Here is an 18,935-nt window from a genome sequence, read left to right on the forward strand (position 1 = left end):
GAACCTGCCCTCAGGAAGGAACCTAAAGGTCCTCCGTATTGCACGCAATAGAGTTCAACAAACTGCGAGGCGCTGTGCTAACGATTACTGGCTTTGACTTAGTTCCAGCATCCAGACCGCGGCTATTGTCGGCAACATAAGAGGCATATATCAAATAGGCAACAGGCCCTACACAAAACAGGACGGCTCCTCTGAATGATCTCTCCAGTGACGGCCATCACTGGAGAGATCATTAAAGACCGTGATCAACAGATGAATCGGTGGGTGGAACATTACTCCAAACTCTACTCCAGATACAACATGGTCAGCGTAGAGGCTTTGGATGCAATCGAGTGCTTGCCCATCATGGAAGAACTTGATCTTGAACCGACTGTGGAAGATGTTGAGAAAGCAGTGGATTCACTTTCCTCAGGGAAGGCCCCAGGAGATGAAGGGATTCCGCCTGAAGTTCTCAAGTGCGCTCGTGGAACACTTAAAACTGAGCTTCATGAACTTCTGAGCCAGTGCTGGAGGGAGTGCTCGGTGCCACAAGACATGAGAAATGCAAACATCATCACTCTCTACAAAAATAAAGGTGACAATAGCGATGTCAACATCTATCGCGGCATCTCCCTCCTCAGCGAAGATGCCACTGAGGAGGGAGATGGTAAACTCTTCACCAGGGACGTCTTGGTCAGGCTTCAGATTCTTGCTGAAAGAGTGTACCCTGAGTCACAGTGCGGTTTCCGAGCAGAGAGGTCGACCACTGACATGGTGTTCTCCCTGAGACAGCTTCAAGAAAAGTGCAGGGAGCAGAGAGAAGCCTTGTACATCACCTTCATTGACCTTACAAAGGCCTTCGACCTCATGAGCACGGACGACTCTTCAAGATCTTTCCCAAAATTAGATGTCCACCCACCCTACTCAGCATGATAAAATCGTTCCATAAGGATATGAACGAACAGTCGTGCAGGACGACTCAACTTCTGAACCATTCAACATCAACAGTTGTGTTAAATAGGGGGTGCATTATTGCTCCAACCCTGTATGGCATCTTCTTCACGATCCTTGTCAAACAATCCTTTGGCACAACTACAGAGGGCATCTATCTCCGTACTAGATCTGATGGAAAGCTGTATAATCTATCCAGAATCCGAGTAAAGACGAAAGTACAGAGGCGAATCCTCAGGGAGTTCCTCTTCGCCGACGACGCAGCGATCACCACACACACAGCAGGAAGCCTGCAGCAGCTATTCAACTGCTTTGCCGCAGCCTGTTAAGCATTCGGCTTGACAATCAGCCTGAAGAAGACACAGGTAATTGGGACTAGACGTCAATAGATCCTTCGTATAAACATAGCAGACTATGTGTTGGAGGCAGTTCACGAGTTTGTGTACCTGGGCTCCACAATCTCAGACACCCTTTCCCTGGACACTGAGCTCAACAGGCGTATCATGAAGGCCGCAACAACACTGGCCAGGCTCACAAAGCGCGTTTGGAGAAAATGCCAAACTGACAGTGCATACCAAGGCAGAAGTCTACATGGCATGTGTGGTGATTACACTTCTTTACGGCTCGAAATCCTGGACCCTGCGCTCTCGCCAGGATAGACGGTTTAATACCTTTCACACGTGGAACCTGAGACGCATCCTTCACATCACGTGGATGATGTCAAGGATGCGTCGTCACCAACAACACAGTACTCGAGAGAACAGGAGTCCCTGCAATATTCACTCTCCTGAAGCAGAGATGCATGCGATGGCGGGGACATGTCACATGCATGGAAGATGGCCGCATACCGAAGGACCTCTTGTATGGAGAACTGGCATTAGGAAGGAGACCCACAGGAAAACCTCAGCTGCATTTCAAAGATCTCAAGCAGATATCCATCGACATCAACACTTGGGAGGCAGCAGCTGCGGACAGATCTGCCTGGAGATGCAAAGTGCAGAACGGACTCGAGCAATTCGAGAATGAATTGAAGAGGCAGGCAAAGGATAATAGTCTTCAGAAGAGGTCTCGACCACTGTCAGACGCACCCGCTTTGGCGTTAATCTGCGCTCGCTGCAGTCGGGAATGTCATTCTTGGGTTGGCCTTCACAGCCACAGCAGGCGATGAATCCAACTAGACTACAACAACAAGACACCAAGGGAGCAACTCCATAACCCCACGGTTTGACGGATGCCTACTATATAGTTCCAATAGGGCTTATGTTACCCAGTCATAGTAGGAGAGACATATACGTGTAAGTGGGTGTGAAAGGTAATGTACCAGTAGCCAGAACGCGCTGCTTGACCTGATCTGTGGTACTCGACATTCTCGCTATGTCAGCCCAAAAGTTTCCGTGGTTTTGAGCACGTCCAACCACCAAGGCCTGCCGGACTAGGACTGCATCAAGAGAAATAATTGTCTTACTGATAATCGTACATGTTCTTTGTGATATTCTTTCTTGAAGAGAGGGCAAACCTGTTTCCATTCGTAGAGTTTCAAGTGGGTCCATATCGGGGTTCCCAGGGTAGATCTCATAGCATTCTTTTGGATTATTTCAAGATTTTTCCACTGTTGTGGAAACGTCTTGTGAATGCAGGTGCGGCATAGTCGATCACTGATCTGACTGCCTGTACATAGTATGTGCGAAGGACTTGCAGATTGGCTCCACCACAGAAGGTGGTTAGCAACCTGAGGATTGCCGTCCAGGCCGCAGTGCTCTGTCTCTTAAGTAAGTGATCTCAGCATTAAAATTTGTGTGTCCAGGATTATTTCTAGATACTAATAAGTGTCCACCCATTCAATTCGTTGACCCTGTACTGTGAGTTCGATGTTGGGCTTCGCTATTTTTATGGATACGGCTTTTATCTTTGTGGTGTTGAGTTTGATACTAATCTGCTTTGCCTCTTCACTGATGGAGTCTAAGCATTTGGGTGCAAGGCTCGCCGCATCCCTTCCTTTTATGATGATGACAAAATCGTCCCCTTTAGTTTATCAGCCTGCAGTGTTGAGGGAGTTTCAGCCTCATAATTCTTTCCATTAAACAGTTGAAGAGAAGGAGACACAGAATGCCTCCTTGCGATGTACCATTTTCAGGTCTTTTGTATTCAGAGACTGTGCCAAGAAGTTTTACTCTTGCTTCTCTGTTTATGAGACTGTTTTTTGCTCTAGGAGACCAGGTTGCCTCTGACCTTTTTGTCGATGAGGCAGCAGAGAACAGCTGGGGCGCTAGCCAGTTCAAAGGCTTTCTCGAGGTCCAGGAATATCAGCATTCCTTGTCTGTCATTCAAGTGGGCTAACAGAGCTGTAATACATTTTACTGTGTCAAACCCTCTTCTATAGACATACATATCATGGTGAAGTCTAGGCCTTTTCCACTCAATTCTGTTTATAGCAATTCTGTCAGCCATCTTGGCTGCACAGCTTTGAAGAGAGATGGCCTGGTATTTGCTAAAACTTTGGGTTTTGTGATCAGCACTATGTCTGCTCTATTCCAAGCTGTAGGTCTAGTTTGAGAAGTCAAGGCTAAATTAACTAACCTAAAGTATGCAATGTTTCCCTCTGGGCCGATATTTCTAATCATTTTATAGGTTATTTTCTCGTCTCCAGTGGAAGTATCTTTGGAGTTTTTCTTAGACCGATTCAGCTCATCTTGTATGAAAGGGGTATTAGTGTCATAGACTTCTGCACCTGCTGTAAGTATTCTGGGCCACCTCTCTTCCTCTAATCCGGTTTTCACTTCTAATACATTTGGTTGAAGCTGATTACTGGCTGGTCTTTCTGCAATCCAGGTTGTCAGTACTTCTGCTTCCAGTTGAGGATCCTAAGGGTGTGGGGCCTTGGGGTTTTTATTTCCCTTGGCCCGGTGGATTTACTGCCATATCTCTCCATGAGAGGTGTGTTCATTCAGATGTGAACACCAGTACAGCCACTTGTGTTCTTTTATTAGCCTGGTCTTTTGATGCACATGTTCCTTGACCTCACAAAGTAAGGTCCTGTTGAGGTCACTTGGTCGCTTTTTGGATAGTTTCCTTGTTCTCTTGAGTCTGATTGAGTTCTTTGACACGTTCAAAATTGTTCTATTGATCGTTGTGGTGTCTTGTGGACTGTTTTTTTATTGGAATTGAGTGGTTAGCTGCACTTTGAATCGTTCTGAAAAATCTTGTTCTGCCTGATTAATGTCTTCGGGAACGTCAGAGTTTCTTTGCCACACTAGAGTGAGGTTTTGAAATCGATCCCATTTTGCTAAAGCAAAGTTCCGGCTTCAGATGGAGGTGGGGTGGGTAGATCTAACTTAAGATCAATTTGGTCCCCATAGTGGTCGCTTGTGGGTGTGGGCTCAACTGACCATGTTGCTGCATCTCTTAGATAAGCGGAAACGAAAGTAAAGTCTAATCTACCGACTTGGATGTGGGTGGATTCATTCTTGTTTAGGATTTGGATTTTTGGTATATGGACTAGTAGATGTGCTATGTGAGGGCCGGCCTCATTAATTGTGTTTGAGCCCAGTACCAATCGATGATGGGCATTATAATTACCACAAATGATTGTGTTTAATGTAGTCCCGTGTCCAAATAACGCCGAGAGATCCATTTCAGCATGTGGAGACCATCAAATATTAAACATTACAAGTTTTTGTGCCTTAGCTCAATGGATACTCCCATTACCTCTGTCCATGCTCCACAGTCGGGTGGGCTGGTTATGGGTTTGGAGATCAGGTTACATTTCACATAGATTGCACATCCCCAGGATTGTCCATTGACCCATGGAAGGAAGAAGCCTCGATACCCTGAGATTTTAGGTTCTTATCCTGCTCGAAGCAAGCTCTCCTGTAGTATCAGGATGTCTATGTCTTTGGTAATGCCATGCATTGCAGGTGTTGTAATTTTGTTCACAGCCCTTGCGCATTCCATTGCAGAATCTTTAGTCCTCTAGGTTGTTCGAACTTGCTGATATTACCATGGTATAAATGGAGTCTGATGAACACGCCATCGAAGTTGAAACTGGAGTTGAGGATCTTGGTGTACCTGAAAATGACTCATCAATTTTGCTTTAAGACGTACTGGACTCTACCTGTTTTTCAGGAGTGTCTCCTGACCTGCGTTCTTGAAGGTGAGGCTGTTGTTTATTAAAATTTCTTGAGCTTGTGCTCAATTGTCTTTCGAGTCTCTGTGGTTGGCTTGATACCGTGTATCGACAGCAAACTATTGACCAATTCCGTGACCAAGGTTTTAGGCATTGGCCGGAGGGTGTCAGTTGTGCTAGAGCACTATTTACTGTTGTACTGGTTTGGGGCCTGTTTACTCTGGCCATTATCAGTAGAAACTTTGACGCTCTAGCCATCATTGCCCCAAGTGTACTTACTGGATGCAATGGGCGGGCGACTACGTTGAACTATTTTCTTGTGACCCCCAGCTATCCAGTTGTCCTGGACGAAGGCCTTCACTGTTACAAGTCTGTTGTGGTGGTGAATATATTGGCAGGAAAGAGGGGTGTAAAACACTGTCTTTGCTTACTAACTTAAGAGCAAACTTCAGAAGGCCCAAAGACCCTTACATGTGAGTTCCTGGAATCAACAACACTTATGAGATAATAATGTGGCATTAATGAAATATTAATGAGATAATAATGAGATATTAACAAGATATTAATGAGATAATTATGAGATTTTAAGAAGATGTTATTGAGATAACTGTGAATTAATGATCATACTCAAATCGTTTTTTATGGATCAATACAAAATGAATACAAATTATACAAATTATTACTAATGCTCGTATTACATAGTTTTGTGATCTGCATTAAAGCAGAATCAGAAATGATTCTGTTGAAAATAATTTTACAATTCATTATTAAAGAAGACCTTTCCCAATGTAATTTGGAAAGAAATTTCTGACAAATGAGCAAACAGAGCATTTGTTAATTTGTTATTTATTATAGAATATGTATGCTGCAAAATTGTAAATGTCAAATCTTTGGATATTTGAACTACATAAACCTATTACAGCCTTTACAAGATATTTTATTAATGACACAGCAGTCACTACGAGGTGTGTTTCTAACTAATAATTGACCAACAGTATTTTCATAATTAAACAATACGTGTACATCAAAAAGTTCCAAGCCCTTAGCGATATTTTTAAATCCATAATAATATAATAAACGTAACACATGTTGTTGGGGAATTTTTTCACTGCATATATTATTATAATACAAGCAGTACCCGGCCACAGCAACCTTCCCTTTTCCCCCAGTCCTCCCCACAGTTCTGCCCTCACCCATCTCCTCGGCCTCCCAACCATTCTCCACTCCACCATCCCCTCTTCCTTCCCACTGTGCCCCACTCCCCTGTCCCTTTGTCCTCCCCACCATTCTCCATTCCCCCATCCCCATCATCCCAGACTCCCCTGTCCCCTCGTCCTTCCCTACCATTACCCCCGTCCCTTGTTCCCCTCGTCTGCCCCACCATCTCTCACTTCCGTCCCCTCGTCATCCCCACCATTCCCCACTCCCTCGTCCGATGCCCTCCAAATGGTCTAATTTTCTCATCGGAAAATTGGGAACATCAAGTGATCTGATGTTCCCATCACTGAAATATAAGAAAAACAGTTAAAAAAATGAAATGAAAAACAAATAAACTTTACTCATGAAATGAACGGCATGGTAAACAACTCAGCTCAATTCCAACGCAATTCACACAAAATAATTAAATCAAAATGAAAAAAAATCAAAATCTATGAAAATTCAATTTATCGATGCAATCAGAAACATTGAAATGGAATTGTAACATATTTAGTATAGCATGTGTCGTGTTCTTACGTGCAACAGTTTGCACTGTTTTTCAATAAAAGCATAGTTTTACCTGTCACAGGTGAGGCATCTATACTTACGATATGAACAGAATTGTGTCAAAATTTCAAAGCAATCGTTGAAGAACTTTCGGTGATTAACAGTTATGCACAAACCAGCATTTCAATTTTTATTTAAATAGATGTACGAGATAGTTTGCTACGACAAACTTCCAAATAAACTCAGTGTCAGAGTTCCCAGTGCATAGGTTCGAATCCTCTTTACAGCTCCTGTGGAATTTCTCATTGACATATCACGTTTGTATGATTTCTCTGTTAAGGAGATATTAATAGGAAATTAAATTTATGAACACATAATAGAACACGAAACAATTGGTATAAATGAGATGATTTAAAGTTTAGGAAAGACCTGGGTAAATACTGGTTCAACAACGGGATTGTTGACTGGTGGAACCAATTACCACGTAACATAATAAATATAGGATCCCTTGATTGTTTCAATCATAGGTTAGACATATATATGAATAAGTTCGGAAGGATATAGATAGGAGCTGTCTCGAGTGGCCCAATAGGCCTTCTACAGTTTCCTTATTCTTAAGTTCTAATGCAAAGTCCTATGTGCTAACAGGCAGAATAACTTTCGTTATTTCCAAATATTTCTTTCCAGATTGTTTCTTTTCTAACACTAATAATCATGAATTACTGTCTTACGTATATTATGTTAGGTTAGGATAGGTTAAGTTAGGATATGTTTGATAAAATATCTATGTTATTTTTCACTCAAATAACAAAAAATTGCAATAACATAATTTAATGAAAACTACATTATTTCAAAGGATTTTTTGTTGAAAAATTTAATAATTAAACAAAGTTCAGCTTGTTTGGCAACTCTGCCTATAAGGTACGACTGTAACACCCATGACCACCCCCCCAACCCCCAGAGCTCACACCCTGGGAAGCCTTCTCCAAGAGGTCTGCCCAGATGGCCTCTGGATCGTCTTGCAGAGATAATTAAAATATTCCTGGCTAGTCTTAGTTAGCTAGTTTCATGTAGGTGATATTTAATCATGATAATCTTGACTAACATTTTAGGGGGGATTATAACTCCCAGAGATCTGTGTAAACACCAGGGACCTACACCTTTCGGCCAGGTCAGAGGTCAGCCACACTCCTGTAATTAATAATGCCTCTCCTTGAAGAGGTGTATGGTGGTTGTCAAACATCTTAATGGTAAATTCTTGAGTGTGCAGACCTCTTTCAAGGCTCAATGTAGGTTAGCAACAGCAAATCTCCCCCCCCCCGCTCTATCTCCAGCTAATAGGAGGTATGGCAGTTTTGGGGGCGTGTATATATGGCCCTGTAGTGGAATTAGAGGGAGACACTCAGTTTACCCAGTGAGCCAACTCCACGCTGACTTATCTCAAGTAGCACAGAGCATCACCTTCACTCACCAGACCACTCCACAAGTGATCATTTGAATTTCATCATGGAATTCCAATTGAATTATAATCGATCCAGCAATGCTGCTCAGTGTAGGAAAAGACCATCGATACTGGATATAAGTTCTAAAAGTGACGGCGAGTGGCATCACATGAATAAGGCGAACAGGACAAGCCACTCCATGACGACCCATCGCCCATTAATCCTTCCAGCTTCTCCAGCTCTCCCAGCGCCTCAGACTAGATCTACGCTTCCAATCTTCAAAGTGCAGCACACGGAAGGTAAGTCTTCCTACGCTACTGTAGTGGACCTGGAAAAAGAGTAACACCAGCTCCAGGTCAGAGCAAAACGTAATCTCAGAGGAGAATACATTCTGAGGCCTAAAGACGAGTCGGCCGCTACGATTCTAAAAAATTACGCAAAATGTGAGGAACTGAAACCAAAGGATAAAATAAGTAAAATCATTGTCCTCCACTATCCCTTGCATATGGCCCTTGGCCATCTTGAAAAGCTGAACTATGTGGAGTCAGCAGAGAGATGCCAAGTACGAACCACAAAACAGGAAACCCGACAAGTCCTTCTCACAGTAAGAGGACGGATCCCGGAGAAACTTGACCTTGGAATCTGGGGCGTGTTCCAACACAGGCCTTACACCCCAGAGCCCCTAAGATGCTTCAGATGTCAGAGATTTGGGCATCACAAAGATGGCTGCCAACGCCCAGTGAGGTGCGGAGTCTGCAGCCAGCCCCATGACACAAAAACATGTATTGATAAGCTCAAGGCAAACCACCCTGTTCAGGCAAAATGCCCAAATTGTTCCAAGGCACATCATGCTTGGAACTTGAAATGCCCTGAAAGGCTCAAAAGGCTTCAAACGAACCCCACCACGCCTACAGCGGAGCCGAAACCCCCACCAAAACGAATACCAGCTCCCATGCCCACTAAAACCGCGTGGGGTCTACCCATTCAGGAAGAGGGGGCACACGGCCCTTCACCATCGGCCATGGTGAAGGGTGAGAAGACAGTACAGGACAAAAAGAAAGATGGAGGACACAAGAATCATGTTCAAAGCAGTCGGCCTCCCATTTCCTCAAGCAAGCACACTGGGGCCAATAGGAGTAGCAATTCCAGTGTCAAAGTTACCACCGAGAAGGGTCTAAAAGCTACTAGGCCCCAAACCTGCACAACATTAAATAGTGCTCCCACTGAACTGGACGCTCTCTGGCCAATGCTCAAAACTTTGGTCACTGAGTTGATCGAAAGCCTGCTGTCATCACATGGAATCAAGCAAACCACAGAGACTCGGAAGACAATTGAGCACAGGCTCAAAAATTTCGAAGATGTAATATCCACACCGTCAAGACAGCAGGGCAGGAGACACCCCCATAAAAAACAGATAGAGTCCAGCTCGTCGGAAAGCGACATTGATGAGTCAATTTCAGGTCCACTAAGAACCTATACACCAATTGCAACTTCCATGGCGTGTTCATCAGACTCCATGGATACCACGGAATTATCAGCAAATTCCAAGAACCTACAGGTCTAAAGATCCTGCAATGGAATGTGCAAGGACTGCGCACTAAATTGCAACACTTGCAATGCATAGCAGCAACCAAGGGCATAGACATCCTGATACTACAAGAGATCTTGCTTCGAGCCGGATTAGAACCTAAATCGAGGCTATCGAGGCTTCTTCCTTCCATGGATCAATGGGCAATCCAGGGGATGTGCAATCTATGTAAAATGTGACCTGATCTCCAAGTCCATAACCAGCCCACCCAATTGTGGAGCAGGGACAGAGGTAATGGGAGTTACCATTGAGCTAAGACACGACAAACTTGAAGTGTTCAATGTGTACAGGTCTCCACAAGCCGAAATGGATCTCTCTGTGTTATTTGAACACGCGACAACAACAAACACAATCATTTGTGGAGATTTTAATGCCCATCATCGATTGGCACTGGGCTCGAACAGAACAAATGAAGCCGGCATACACATTACACATCTACTGGACCAGCTTCCAGAAATACAAATCCTAAACAAGAATGAACCTACCCACATCCAAGGAGGCAGATTAGACCTAACCTTCGTTTCAGCCTCCCTAAGAGATGTAGCAACATGGTCAGTTGAGCCCACACTCACAAGCGACCACTATGGGGTCCAAATTGATCTTCAGTTAGACCTAACCACCCCACCTCCGCCTCCATCTGAAGCCTGAAACTTTGCTTTAGCAAACTGGGACTTATTTCAAAACCTCATTTCAGAGTGGCAAAAAAACTATGATCTTCCCGAAGACATTAATCAGGCAGAACAAGAATTTGTCAAAGCGATTCAAAGTGAAGCCAACCACTCAATCCCACTGAAAAAACAGTCCACCGGACACCATAAAGATCATTGGTACTATTGCGAACGTGTCAAAGAACTCAACCATAGACTCAACAGAACAAGAAAGCTATACAAAAAGCAGCCAAGTGACCGCAACAGGATCTTACTTTGTGAGGTCAAGGAACATGTACATCGAGAGACCAGACAAATAAAAGAACAAAAGTGGCTGGAATGGTGTTCACACCTGAATGAACACACCTCTCTCGGAGAGATGTGGCAGCAAATTCACCGGGCCAAAGGGAATAAAACCCCTAAAGCTCCACACCCCAAGGATCCTCAACAGGAAGCCGAAGTACTGGCAACCAGGTTTGCAGAGAGAGCAGCCAGCAATCAACTTCCACCAGATGTATTAGCAGTACAGACCGGACTAGAGGAAGAAAGGTGGCACAGAATCCTTACAGCATGTGAAGAAGTCTCTGACACTTATGCCCCCTTCACACTGGATGAGCTCAATCGGGCTAAGAAAAACTCCAAGGATACATCCCCTGGAGCCGACAAAATAACCTATAAAATGATTAGAAACCTCGGCCCAGATGGAGACACTGCATACCTAAGGTTAATTAATTTAGCCTGGACTTCTCAAACAAGACCTTCTGCTTGGAATAGAGCAGACATAGTGCCGATCACAAAACCCAAAGATCCAGCTAACCCCAGGCCCATCGAAAAAACCTTTGAACTGGCTAGCGCCCCAGCTATTCTCTGCTGCCTCATTGACAAAGAGGTCAGAGGCAACCTGCTCTCCTGGACCAAAAACTGTCTCATAAATAGAGAAGCAAGAGTAAAACTTCATGGCACAGTCTCTGAGTACAAAAGACATGAAAATGGTACACCGCAAGGAGGTATTCTCAGCCCTCTTCTCTTCAACTGTTTAATGGAAAGAATAATGAGGTTGAAACTCCCACATCACTGCAGGCTGCTAAACTACGCGGACGACTTTGTCATCATCATAAAAGGAAGGGATGCGGCGCGCCTTGCACCCAAATGCTTAGACTGCATCAGTAAAGAGGCAAAACAGATTGGAATCAAACTCAACCCCTCAAAGTCAAAGGCCATGCCCATAAAAATAGCGAAGCCCAACATCCAACTCACAGTATAGGGTCAACCAATTGAATGGGTCGACACCTATCAGTATCTAGGAATCATCCTGGACACACACATGAATTTTAATGCTGAGGTCACTTACTTGAGAGAGCGAACTGCGGCCCGGACGGCAATCCTCAGGTCGCTAACCTCCCTTTCTGGAGGAGCCAATCTGCAAGTCCTTCGCACATACTATGTACAGGCAGTCAGATTAGTGATCGATTATGCCGCACCTGCACTCACAAATCTATCACACCAACAGTGGAAAAAGCTTGAAGTTGCCCAAAACAATGCTATGAGAGCTTCACTGGGAGCCCCTATGTGGACCAGGCTTGAAACTCTTAGACTGGAGACGGGTTTGCCCTCTCTACAAGAAAGAATATCACAAAGAACAGCTACAATTATCAGTAAGATAATTATTTCTTCTGATCCAATCCCAGTACGGCAGGCCTTAGTGGTTGGACTAGGCCAAAACAATGGAAACTCTTGGGCTGCAAGAGCAGGAAAAGTCCTAAACAGACTACATTTAAAAAACATGATTCTTGATAGAGAGGGTGATCATCCACACCCAAATTACACTCCTTCCGCGCCGTGGGAAGAGCCTACTTTCAAAATAGTAATAGAAAGTCTCCCAATGAAAAAGGGTGCCTATGATCCGACAATCCTAAGGCGCATAATAGAAGAGCAAATGTATAGCATAGCAGTAGCAGGAGCCACCCACATCTTCACAGACGGATCGGTGGACACAGAAAATGAGAGTGCTGGCGCTGCTCTTTGCACAGCCAGCGTACAGGCATATTGGAGACTGGGAGGACTAGTATCATCAACCCAAACTGAGCTGTTTGCCATACAACAGGCATTCGCATATGCGATTGCACAAAACACTCAAAATGCAATCATACACACAGACTCAAAAGCTGCACTTCAAATACTAGGACAAAAACAGTGGAAAGATAATGTGGAAATAATTACCACCATTTTGTATCTTGGAGCAGTCGCTAAAGGCAAAGGACTCAACATAACTTTAAACTGGATCCCATCCCATAGTGGAATCCCATTAAATGAAAAAGCTGATGAAATTGCTAAATTGGCAACTCGTCATCCAGTGATACATAAAACAATTCAACCCAGCCTAGAGAACATAAAAAACATCATCACCAAAAAACTCTCACATCTCAACAAAGCCTACCTACACCAGAGAATAGCTGAAGGTTCGCTATCTGCAACATGGTATCTTCAGGCAACCAAATTAGAAAGGTTAAATATCCCAAAAGGAATCCACAGGGAAATAGCAGTTAGGTTATATAGACTACGTCTAGGTTACAGATGAAACTGGGAGATTGGTGAACCCCGACAGAGAGAGTGTATCTTCTGCCAAACTGTCACAGAAAAGCCATTACTTCACTATCTTTTGGAATGTGAAGCAACCAATGACCTTAGAAGAGCTTTAAGAGTTCCTGAATCATGCAGTGGCCACCCTGAAGCCATCAACACAGCCACTCTCCTGGTCAACAAAGGTGTCCAGCAGCTGGACACCCTCATAATGACTGTGAAGCAGTATCCTCCCCCGCGATAACAGCTTGATGGTTAAATGGAAACTCAGAATAGTGAGAAAAAAAATTGTACCACTTACTGGCTGTTCATGCCCGTGCCACCTCTTGGGTGGCTTAATCTTCATCAATCAATCAATCAATTAGAGGGAGAGCGACTGCTGGAGGAACAGAGGCAGTGTGGGCCACGGGCCATCAAGCGAGGCTCAGGACACAGACTCACCCAGGTGGTGGATCAGGACATGTGTGTGATGTTTCATATTGTCCATGTAAGATTTCTGAACATTTGCCGGTGTTAGAATAGGGACTTAAAGTTGGTGAACTATCATATTTTATTCTTAATAAATTCTTGTTAATCTCTCAATCAGTGTCAATTAAATGGAACCTTTCAAACTCCTCTGTGGAGAATTTTGTTAACAACCGGCCCGAAATTAATAGCAGTTAAAAAAAAGGACTCTCCAAGTCAAGCAATGTTTCTTGTCTCAATGTTTGATATAGCTAATGGACAGGCAGGATGGTGGCAGCGTAGTAAATTAAATTGTTCCCTGTGTAGCATTTCCTTGGAAGGGTACCTTTGGTTCCTGCAGTAATTATCAGTGGCACACCATACGTCAGTTCATATTACGTTACAATGATATTGTTAAGTAAAATTTGAGTTTTGTGTTACAGGAGGAAAGAGGAGAAGCAAAATGGCACCACAGATCAGTCTGCTACCTTGAAGAACTTCATCTGCTTGAGCAAGCCCGTGATCTCCTGCCTGTAGAGAGGTTACTTTCCTGGGAGGATGACCCATGCAGGATTATCATCAATCAGATGACAACGAATAAGTCTAACCACAAGAAATGAGGCACAGTTATCTTGAGGAAATTTATATAAAAGCCGGATATGAATCAGATCAAATGTACACTGATGGGTTATCTAATCCTGCCTATGGCAGAGCTGGAGCAGCAATCACTATAATTAGGAATAATGACTTTCAAACGGAAATGGCGAAATCACGCATTGAGAACGAGGCCTCTTCATCGCAAGCAGAGCTGACTGCCATTGTTATGGCATTAAGATTCCTTGTATCTCTACTGTAGCGTCTACTAAGCTCGTTATGGCAGGAATCTCACAATATTGTTCTCGTGTAACTCTCACTTATCAACTTTAAAGTTATTTAACAGGCAAAAATTTAAAGTGTTTACTCCTGATTTTTTTTGTATATAATATTTTTCGGTTAATAATTAGTTTACACCACACACAATTTACGTGCTAAATTTTGTTATTTCTGGCAATATCCCAAAATTAAGTAGTAAGACTGAATGATACCCACGACTCAAATATAGTAAATACACTTAGTAAGACGGTAAGATAGTAAAGACCCAAAGAAAATAAGATAGTATGACACTAAGTAAACACTTTATTACAGTAAGATAGTAAGACATTTAGAAATTAATTAAGTAAAATATTAAGAGAGTAATGAGAGTTAGATAGTAAAGACTGTATGATGATAGGATAGTAAATACACTAATATAGTTAGACATTAGGAAATTAAGCTAGTAAGACACTAAGACAGTAAAGAGAGTAAGATAGTAAACACAGTAAAGACAATAAGATAGTAAAGACAACAAGATAGTAAAGACAGTAAGATAGTAAAGGCAGAAAGAAAGTATAGAATGTAAGATAATAAAAACTTGAACACAGTAAGATAATAAAAACAGTAAGATAGAAAAGAGAGTAGGATAGTAGCGACAATAAGACAGTTAGAAAGTCAAGACATAATGATAGTAAGAAAGTCATGATAGAAAGATAATATAGCTAGTATGACAGTAACATAATAAAGCTAGAAAGATAGAAAAGACTAAAATAGTAAAACATCTCACAACTTGGTGAGTAGAGGAAGGTGTGATGCACCAGCTCAGTGTTCTTGGTCCAGTCACCAGCAGCCAGAGCCATCACCAAGATTATATCCTTGGGTCACCAGCAGCCAGAGCCATCACCAAGATTATATCCTTGGGTCACCAGCAGCCAGAGCCGTCACCAAGATTATATCCTTGGGTCACCAGCAGCCGGAGCCATCACCAAGATTATATCCTTGGGTCACCAGCAGCCGGAGCCATCACCAAGATTATATCCTTGGGTCACCAGCAGCCAGAGCCATCACCAAGATTATATCCTTGGATCACCATCAGCTGGAGCCTTCACCAAGATTATATCCTTGGGTCACCAGCAGTCAGAGCCATCACCAAGATTATATCCTTGGGTCACCAGCAGCCAGAGCCATCACCAAGATTATATCCTTGGGTCACCAGCAGCCAGAGCCATCACCAAGATTATATCCTTGGGTCACCATCAGCTGGAGCCTTCACCAAGATTATATCCTTGGGTCACCAGCAGTCAGAGCCATCACCAAGATTATATCCTTGGGTCACCAGCAGCCAGAGCCATCACCAAGATTATATCCTTGGGTCACCAGCAGCCAGAGCCGTCACCAAGATTATATCCTTGGGTCACCAGCAGCCAGAGCCGTCACCAAGATTATATCCTTGGGTCACCAGCAGCCAGAGCCATCACCAAGATTATATCCTCGGGTCACCATGGCAGCTGGAGCCTTCACCAAGATTATATCCTTCGGTCACCAGCAGTCAGAGCTATCACCAAGATTATATCCTTGGGTCACCAGCAGCCGGAGCCATCACCAAGATTATATCCTTGGGTCACCAGCAGCCAGAGCCATCACCAAGATTATATCCTTGGGTCACCAACAGCCAGGGCCATCACCAAGATAATATCCTTGGGTCACCAGCAGCTGGAGCCTTCACCAGGATTATATCCTTGGGTCACCAGCAGCTGGAGCCATCACCAAGATTATATCCTTGGGTCACCAGCAGCCAGAGCCATCACCAAGATTATATCCTTGGGTCACCAACAGCCAGAGCCATCACCAAGATTATATCCTTGGGTCACCAGCAGCCAGAGCCATCACCAAGATTATACCCTTGGGTCACCAACAGCCAGAGCCGTCACCAAGATTATATCCTTGGGTCACCAACAGCCAGAGCCATCACCAAGATTATATCCTTGGGTCACCAGCAGCCAGAGCCATCACCAAGATTATATCCTTGGGTCACCAGCAGCCGGAGCCATCACCAAGATTATATCCTTGGGTCACCAGCAGCCAGAGCCATCACCAAGATTATATCCTTGGGTCACCAACAGCCAGAGCCATCACCAAGATTATACCCTTGGGTCACCAACAGCCAGAGCCATCACCAAGATTATATCCTTGGGTCACCAGCAGCTGGAGCCTTCACCAAGATTATATCCTTGGGTCACCAGCAGCCAGAGCCATCACCAAGATTATATCCTTGGGTCACCAACAGCCGGAGCCATCACCAAGATTATATCCTTGGGTCACCAGCAGCCAGAGCCATCACCAAGATTATATCCTTGGGTCACCAACAGCCGGAGCCGTCACCAAGATTATATCCTTGGGTCACCAGCAGCTTCTCTCTCTATAATACTCCCACATTTATTCCTTGCTAAACTCTTGGTAAACTTTTGGTAAACTCATCCATGTTAAGAAAATAAGTATATAATTGTTCTCATTTTCTCAAACAAGTGAAGTTCAACAAACTTCAAAACAGGCGCCCCCGGGTGGGCTCGAACCACCAACCTTTCGGTTAACAGCCGAACGCGCTAACCAATTGTGCCACGGAGGCTTGGGTTAAACCGGCGTTTGTGTGTTTGTTAACTCTGCTTGTACTCACCTAGTTGTGCGTGCAGGGGTTGAGCTTTGGCTCTTTGGTCCCGCCTCTCAACTGTCAATCAACTGGTGTACAGATTCCTGAGCCAACTGGGCTCTATCATACCTACATTTATATCTGTCGTCCCATGATATACCTGTGGAACATGAAGGTGAAAATTGTGTCGAAATAGCTCAGGATCTCTTAAAAAACAAATTGCAGCTCATTCCAAACAAATCTGACGTTATTGCTGCCTACAGAGTAGGCAAAAAGAATCCATCAGGTCAAAACTAGCGGAAAATTCGCCTAAAGCTGTCTTCCCAGTTCACGAAATCCCATCTAGTCCGGACAGCTGCATCCCAACGGAAGGGATTATACATCAACGAGTGCTTGACCAGGAACAGACAGCAACTCCTCCACCGCCTGCGTCAAATCCGTCAACAAAACCCAGATGCGATTCATCAGTGCTTCGTTAGAGATGGACTGATAAAGGTGAGAAAAACCGCAGAGGGCAAAATGTTTACAATTACTAAAGAAGAGAACCTCAACACTTTCCTCTCCCAATGTGGTTTGTCTCACCTTATTATCACTCCCAGTGAATTAACTTAATTAACCCCCTGTCAACTAGTGGGGCTAGGTATCCTCAGTCTCCTTGTTTCATTTTCTGACTTAATTTTTAACTTACTCTTAGCCTATGGAATCACAGCAACTCCATAACCCCGGACAACATGGTTCCAGAACAGGGCGCTCTTGCCTGTCGCAGTTGCTGGACCACCATGATATGGCATTAGATGCTATGGAAGACAAACATAACGCGGATGTAATTTACACAGATTTCGCAAAAGCTTTTTATAAATGTGACCATGGTGTTATTGCACATAAAATGCGTTCAAAAGGAACGCATTTTCCTTTTCTAATTTTCCAGTGTAATAGTCAACAAAATAAAATCCAGCCCATCAACCGTGAAGAGCTCAGTCCCCCAGGGTACTGTGCTTGCTCCAGTACTTTTTCTCATCCTCATATCGGACATAGACAAGAACACAACCTATAGCACTGTATCATCCTTTGCAGATGACACTAGGATCTTCATGAGAGTAGGCAACATAGAGGACACGGCGAACCTCCAGTCAGATGTAGATCAGGTCTTTCTATGGGCTACAGAAAATAATATGGTGTTTAACGAAGATAAGTTCCAGCTCATGCGCTATGGAAAAAATGAAAATATAAAAACGGAAACCACGTACAAAACTCAGGCAAATCATAACATAGAATGAAAAGGCAATGTAAAGGATCTGGGTGTACTCATGTCGGAAGACCTTACCTTTAAAGAACACAATAAAGTAGCCGTCACAACTGCAAGAAAAATGACAGGTTGGATAACAAGAACTTTTCACACTAGAGATGCTATACCGATGATGATACTTTTCAAACCGCTTGTGCTCTCTAGAGTGGAGTACTGCTGCACAATGACAGCACCTTTCAAAGCTGGAGAAATTACTGAACTGGAGAGCGTGCAGAGATCCTTTACTGCTAGAATCCATTCAGTAAAACATCTAAACTATTGGGACCGACTAAAGAGCCTAAAACTGTACTCCCTTGAGCGCAGGCGGGAGAGGTACATAATAATTTACACGTGGAAAATATTAGAGGGGCTGGTCCCAAACCTGCACACAGAAATAACATCACATGAGACGAGAAGACATGGCAGGATGTGCAGAATACCCCCGTTGAAAAACAGAGGTGCAACTAGTACTCTGAGAGAGAACTCTATCAACATCAGAGGTCCGAGACTGTTCAACACGCTTCCACTACACATAAGGGGCATAACTGGCCGACCCCTCACAGTGTTCAAGAGAGAACTGGATAAGCACCTCCAAAGGATACCTGATCAACCAGGCTGTGACTCGTACGTCAGGCTGCGAGCAGCCGCGTCCAACAACCTGGTTGATCAGTCCGGCAACCAGGAGGCCTGGTC

General features: G+C 43.9%; 1 protein-coding gene and 1 non-coding gene across 2 annotated transcripts; one reads left to right on the forward strand and one right to left on the reverse strand.

The window, feature by feature from the left end:
- The first annotated feature begins 534 nt into the window (after positions 1 to 534).
- Positions 535 to 912, forward strand: LOC138368018 (uncharacterized). Its single transcript, XM_069330312.1, has one exon. It carries the CDS (start codon positions 535 to 537, stop codon positions 910 to 912), a length of 378 nt encoding a protein of 125 aa, XP_069186413.1.
- Positions 913 to 16,862: 15,950 nt separating this feature from the next.
- Positions 16,863 to 16,936, reverse strand: TRNAN-GUU (transfer RNA asparagine (anticodon GUU)). The gene has a single exon. It is a non-coding gene; the product is annotated as a tRNA-Asn (tRNA).
- Between the last annotated feature and the right edge of the window lie 1,999 nt (positions 16,937 to 18,935).

The sequence above is a fragment of the Procambarus clarkii genome, chromosome 24 (genome assembly GCF_040958095.1).
Source record: "Procambarus clarkii isolate CNS0578487 chromosome 24, FALCON_Pclarkii_2.0, whole genome shotgun sequence".
Classification (NCBI taxonomy): Eukaryota; Metazoa; Arthropoda; class Malacostraca; order Decapoda; family Cambaridae; genus Procambarus; species Procambarus clarkii.

Coding starts and splice junctions, on each gene's coding strand:
- LOC138368018 (XM_069330312.1), top strand. CDS start 535: ATGAGAAATGCAAACATCATCACTCTCTACAAAAATAAAGGTGACAAT.